The 7,042-nt window shown below is 34.3% G+C and overlaps 1 protein-coding gene across 1 annotated transcript in view; it reads left to right on the forward strand.

The window, feature by feature from the left end:
- The window catches only part of LOC111083966 (otoferlin-like), a gene marked incomplete at both ends in the record, with an annotated part of 7,663 nt that extends 2,872 nt beyond the window's left edge, over positions 1 to 4,791 (forward strand). Inside the window, 3 exons of the mRNA XM_022380721.1 lie at positions 1,186 to 1,376; positions 4,036 to 4,214; positions 4,691 to 4,791. Of these exons, the coding sequence (XP_022236429.1) occupies positions 1,186 to 1,376; positions 4,036 to 4,214; positions 4,691 to 4,791 (471 nt within the window). The remainder of the gene's footprint in view (positions 1 to 1,185; positions 1,377 to 4,035; positions 4,215 to 4,690) is intronic.
- Positions 4,792 to 7,042: the final 2,251 nt, after the last annotated feature.

Here is a 7,042-nt window from a genome sequence, read left to right on the forward strand (position 1 = left end):
CCTAGGTTTAATTATAAATGGTATCAATACCGCCCCTAAAGAATTAACAATAACGGAAATGATGCAATATATTATTCCTCGTAACGGGTGAACTCGTTCTTCGCATACGAAGCGCATTTAAACTTTAGGCCTAAGTTTCGATTTTTCGGCGCTTGTACTATAGGTCTATGTTTCGATTTTCCGGCACATTTAAAGAATGCATAATAGTATCAAGAAGTGTAAATTTCTTGTGTGTCTAAATCGCATTTGTATATCATAATGTTAGTTACAGAGCATAAAAAATGTATGAAATTGTGGCAATGACTATTAAGACTAATTAACATAGATTATATAGTTGGTAAACTCCTGCTTTGCGTATGAAGCGTATTTAAACTTTAAGCCTAATTGTCGATTTTCAGGCGCCTTTTAGAATTTTTATAGAGATGTAATGGTATTGCATTATGTATGAGCCACAGGAAGGTAAAGAATTAACATAATGTGTTTCCTTGCGTGTCCGTTTATGTTACTGAAGAAATTGTCTTTAAAGTTAATGTTATAACCGTCGTAGTTTTACACTTGTATAGAACAGTACACGTTAAACGTCCTTCACTTTTGCGCTCGTATAAACTTAAAAGTACCAACGTACAATTATCCAATAGGAATATTGGGTTTCCATGTGAGCTAGCACACATAGATATACGGTCTAACTGGCCCACATTATTCTTATAACTACAAAGATACCAAAACATCATGTCTGCGGTAGCCTTATCACAAAGATGACGACATTAACCCTTAACTTAATGACTTGTTTCTATACCTTATACTACCGGTGGGGCTCTTTCTCATTGCATGATATTCAGTAGTTTTATGTTTTTATTTTTTTAACACTCGCTATGAAGTCTGATTAAAAGCAAGCTGAGTGAACTGACTTATTTTCAAAATAAAATGGTTGAGCCCTGACAACACCTAGTGACTCGTATGGACCAAGAAAGCCAGGACAAGAGGCTTCCGGCAGGAATTCATATCGACCTTGTGACGAAAAATATCTGTAATCCATAAGTAACTGAGTGAGTGCGTAAATAGTTTAGATAATGTGCTTAAAAAGCCAATAGAGTCGGCAAATCTAGGCTTAAGGTGTTCCAAGTTAACAATAGCTGATGTTTACATATCACACTTAATTGTATTTTACTCTTATGTTTTGATTAGGTCTCTAACTGGAGAAGGAAACTTCAACTGGAGATTCATTTTTCCGTTTGATTATTTGCCTGCGGAAGAAAAGATAGTCATTTCCAGAAAGGAATCGCTGTTTTCTTGGGACGAGACTGAGTGTAAGATCCCTGCTCGACTGGAGCTCCAAGTCTGGGATGCTGACCATTTCTCAGCCGATGATTTCTTGGGTAATTTTACTGTTTTCCAGAATAGTTGAGAATGCGAGGAATTATTTTAACACTCTTTCGTAATTTTAAGAATAACTTTTGTGAAGAAAGTGTTTACTGAACTATAATCTGGTTCTGGTTATTTTGAATTTCGCACAAAACTATATTTAGATATCAAAGACTAGATGAAAGGCAGCTAGTTATCACACCTCACTCTTGGGCTACCCTTTTACTAAAGTATGATGGGATTGATCGTCACATAATAACGCTACCACGGCTGAAAGGGCGAGCATGTTTGGTGGGACGGGCATTTCAGCCCGCAAATTGCGTGTGAGCGAGAGATGGCGAACCTTTATTTAACTCATATTTGACGACTTAGATAGGGGTTGAACTGTATAGATTAAAAACTAAGACATAATTTCAGTGATTGAAAACTTGAACAAGATTGAGGGAGAAACATATTATTCTTTAATTTAAAACAATGTAACAAAATCTTGACAACTCTTTAGGAGAGTTAAGAAAGTAAAGCTAATAACCTAGGAAGGTCCACTTGGAATAAAATGGAAACAAACATTGCTGGTCAAAGATACAGATTTACACCGTGAACATTGACCCGTTACTGACACGAAAGTCTGGAAATGCCAATATTTGAATATTACAGAAATATAGATTTAATGGCCAATACTGACACACTTTTCTCAATTTTCCTTTCGGTAAGCTACACGTGATCTAGTGGTTAATACACTGGTCTTCGGATCGGAAGGTGAAAGGTTCGACCCATAATATGCCATGCTGTACATTTTCAGTTTTAGAGGTATTATAACTGTAGGAGTAAAATCTGCTGTTAATTTAAGAGCAGATGGTGCTAATTAGTTATTATTCTTCTATTTAAAAGTTATCAATACTACAACTTAAGTTTAGAAATTAGCCAGTATTATACCAAACTGACTGTGCCTCTAGTTTCAATGGTGACACTACCTCGTTATCTGAATGATGTTATACTTTATCCTTTGGATATCTGCAACATCTCATGTTTGATGTCGTCTTCACAAAGTTTATAGGACGTCACTGTCCGTCTATTCATCCCAGCTCCAACAGTGGAACCACAAATTATAGGTCTTTGGAGGTAATACCAGTCGAATTGGATTAAAGTACGTTGGTATGCCACAAAATTGTGACATGAGCAATGATAAGGTGTATCTTTCTGGGGGGTTTTAATAGTAGAACGTTATCAGTTCAATGTAGTCTAGTTACTTCTATAGGGCCACAAAAATATCTCCAGATTCGACACATTCAACGCAAGTTCACCTTCAATTATCCACTGATGTTGAAAAAGAATGATATTATCCATGATTTGTGCTAAAATACGAACATTAAATAAAATATAATTGTGATGTCTTGGGTTATTAAGCCTATCCCTTTATAAGTTATTTCTATAATATTATGAATTTATTAACATTTCAAGTCTTTATTATTCTCTAACATAAAACTTGACCACTGCATACTTATACCTTGAGATTGTTACTGTTGTAGGCTATCTCTGTATTCACATTTCACTGTTTGACTCCGGTTTTTTGAAAGGTGACCTTTCTAGATTTTTAGCACCACTTTCTCATAGAGATAGGGGAATTTTTTGCTAATTTTATTATGTGTAGCCGAAGTTAGAAAAGTATCTTTCCTTTGTTCCAGTTAATGCCAAATTAGATATTGAGTTTTTCTTTTCAATGTCTCAACTGGGGAAAGTAGAAAATATAAGAGATTTTATTTAATTACGGTTAAAAATAGAAACTTTTAAGTTGGTTTCATTGATAGAAGAGCAACATATGAACTAGTTTATCAAAAGTAATGGCATACCTTTGTAATTTGTGTCAATCATAGACTGTGTTACTATGTGCTTTAAAACAACAATGATACAAATCTGATGGATTAGAGCGCCACTTCTTTTTGTAGGATCTTGAGCAGTTCAGTTAGATTTTGTGGGACGATCAAAGCAAATCCTTTATGCTGTTGATCCTAACTGCTGCTGACTATAAAGCATATGACATGTATTCTCATAGAGAAAGATGGCATGGTGTATTTTCATATAGAAAGGTGTTGTGCTGTATTCTCATAGAGAAAGATGGCGTGGTGTATTTTCATATACAAAGATGTATTATCCTGTCAATACCAAATGCGTATATTAATAAAAAATGCATCTCTTCCTTAATTATTTACCGGTGAACTAAATCCAAATCAGCTAAAACGGGCCGCCATCTTGAAACTACCCTAACTTATCTTCATTGCTTTCCATCCATTTTCCACGTTCCCCCAAACTAGGAAACATCACAATGAACAGATCCTCAAAGCATGGTCTGAGATTAGCATGCCCGGGTCGTGAATCCTAGAGTTCACGGTTTGCGTCCGGTTTCGCAAAAAAAAAAAAAGCGCTCCACATTTTGGGACCGTGGGTGCGCTGTAAGAGTAACGATCAAATTCCATTATTGAGTCATAACAGAATAGCTCAAGGGTTGGCGGTGGGTACTGTCTTCCCTGTATCAGCTCAAACGTCTGTACAGAGATAAAAGAAGCTTAGAGTTTAAAAACAAAAATCGATGTTTTATAGATCTAATTATTTACGTTGCTTAGTCTACCAGAATAATACAATCCATAGTAAATTTTGACCTGTTCTTTTCATTTGTAGGTGCCATAACTCTCGATCTGAATCGTTTTCCACGCGGTGCCAAATCGTCGAGGCTCTGCACTTTGAACGTGCTAAAAGCAGATGGTAATGTCCCCACCGTGTCTCTCTTTAAACAACGACGTTTGAAAGGATGGTGGCCTTTTTATGTCAAGAAAGAAAACGAAGAAATGGAACTAACGGTAGATTAGAATTATATTTGGGTGGTAATGCCTTTATTTATTTTGTAAAGAAAGAACCTTATTGTTTTATAAATCAGTTTGTGAGGTTGTCTCATGATTAGGTACTTTGTCCTTCACCACATCGTGGTTCGTATTTGGAAAGAAGTAAAGACACGAATATTTCACAGTTGATATACATCAACTAAAACATCCTGCCTTCTTGTTTCTGACAAATAATTAATCAACTGCCTTCTTGTTTCTGCCAAATAATTAATCAACTGCCTTCTTGTTTCTGACAAATAATTAATAAACTGCCTTCTTGTTTCTGACAAATAATTAATAAACTGCCTTCTTGTTTCTGACAAATAATTAATAAACTGCCTTCTTGTTTCTGACAAATAATTAATAAACTGTCTTCTTGTTTCTGACAAATAATTAATAAACTGCCTTCTTGTTTCTGACAAATAATTAATCAAGTGCCTTCTTGTTTTGGACAGGGTAAAGTTGAAGCTGAACTTCACTTGTTAACAAAAGAAGAAGCAGACAAGGCACCAGCTGGTATGGGACGTGGAGAACCAGACCCTCTTGACAAGCCAAAGTAAGTCAACACAGTTAATTCTTTTAAATCTTTAGGAAATCGTTCATTTTATTTATATTTATATTAGATTTAGATATAGAATCTCTACATCATGTTTTTACAGGGCTTATACTAACTATCTTGGCACAACCAATCTCTACATCATGTTTTTACAGGACTTATACTAGCTAATTTGGTAAAACTAATCTCTACTTCAGGTTTTTATAGGCCTTATAAAAGCTTATAAACTAGCTTGGTTAAAACTAATCCTGATATCTTGTTTATACAGGCATTATAATAACTAGCTTGGTAAAACTAATCAATACATCATGTTTTATAGGCCTTATACTAACTAGCTTGGTAAAACTAATCTCTACATCATGATTTTACAGGTATTATACTAGCTAGCTTGGTAAAACTAATCTCTACATCATGATTTTACAGGTATTATACTAGCTAGCTTGGTAAAACTAGTCAATACATCATATTTTTACAGGCCTTATACTAACTAGCTTGGTAAAACTAATCTCTACATCTTGTTTTTATTGTTTGTTTATATAAATATATAATAGTTATGTGATTATACTAACCAGCTTGGTAAATTAATCTCTACATCTTGTTTTTACAGGCCTTATATTAACTATCTTGGTAAAACTAGTCTCTGCATCATGTTTTCACAGGTCTTATACTAACTAGCTTTCTATAACTAATTCTGACATCTTGTTTTTACAGGCATTATACTAACTAGCTTTCTATAACTAATTCTGACATCTTGTTTTTACAGGCATTATACTAATTAGCTTGCTAAAACTAATCGCTACATCATGTTTTTATAGGCATTATACTAACTACCTTGGCATAACCAATCTCTACATCATGTTTTTACAGGCCTTATACTAACTAGCTTGGTAAAACTAATCTCTACTTCAGGTTTTTATAGGCCTTATACTAACTAGCTTGGTAAAACTAATCTCTACATCATGTTTTTACAGGGCTTATACTAACTATCTTGGCACAACCAATCTCTACATCATGTTTTTACAGGACTTATACTAGCTAATTTGGTTAAACTAATCTCTACTTCAGGTTTTTATAGGCCTTATACTAACTAGCTTGGTAAAACTGGTGTATAAAAACAAGATGCAGAGATTAGTTTTACCGAGCTACTTGGTATAAGGCCTATAAAAACATGATGTAGAGACTAGTTTTACCAAGCTAGTTAGTATAAGGCCTATAAAAACATGATGCAAAGATTAGTTTTACCAAGCTAGTTATTATAATGCCTGTAAAAACATGTTGTAGAGATTAGTTTTACCAAACTAGTTAGTATAAGGTGTATAAAATATGATGTTGAGACCAGTTTTACCAAGCTAGTTAGTATAAGGCCTCTAAAAACATGATGTAGAGATTAGTTTTACCAAGCTAGTTAGTACAAGGCCTGTAAAAACATGATGTAGAGATCAGTTTTACTGAACTACTTAGTATAAGGCCTATAAAAACATCATGTAGAGACTAGTTTTACCAAGCTACTTAATATAAGGCTTGTAAAAACAATATGTAGAGACTAGTTTTACCAAGCTAGTTAGTATAAGGCCTATAAAAACATGAAGTGGAGATTAGTTTTATCAAGTTAGCTAATATAAGTCCTGTAAAAACATGATGTAAAGATTGGTTGTGTCAAGCTAGTTGGTATAAGGCCTGTAAAAACATGATGTAGAGATTGGTTGTGCCAAGCTAATTAGTATAAGCCCTGTAAAAACAAGCTGCAGAGACTAGTTTTACCAAGCTAGTTAGTATAAGACCTGTTAAAACATGATGTAGAGATTAGTTTACCAAGCTAGTTAGTATAAGGCCTGTAAAAACACGATGTATTGACTAGTTTTACCAAGCTAGTTAGTATAAGGCCTATAAAAACATGATGTAGAGATTAGTTTTACCAAGTTAGCTAGTATAAGCCCTGTAAAAACATGATGTAGAGATTAGTTTTACCAAGCTAGTTAGTATAAGGCCTGTGAAAACATGATGTAGAGATTGGTTGTGCCAAGGTAGTTAGTATAATGCCTATAAAAACATGATGTAGCGATTAGTTTTAGCAAGCTAATTAGTATAATGCCTGTAAAAACAAGATGTCAGAATTAGTTATAGAAAGCTAGTTAGTATAAGACCTGTAAAAACATGATGCAGAGACTAGTTTTACCAAGCTAGTTGGTATAAGGCCTGTAAAAACATGATGCAGAGACTAGTTTTACCAAGCTAGTTAGTATAAGGCCTG

This window comes from Limulus polyphemus, unplaced genomic scaffold, assembly GCF_000517525.1.
Source record: "Limulus polyphemus unplaced genomic scaffold, Limulus_polyphemus-2.1.2 Scaffold12452, whole genome shotgun sequence".
Lineage (NCBI taxonomy): Eukaryota > Metazoa > Arthropoda > Merostomata > Xiphosura > Limulidae > Limulus > Limulus polyphemus.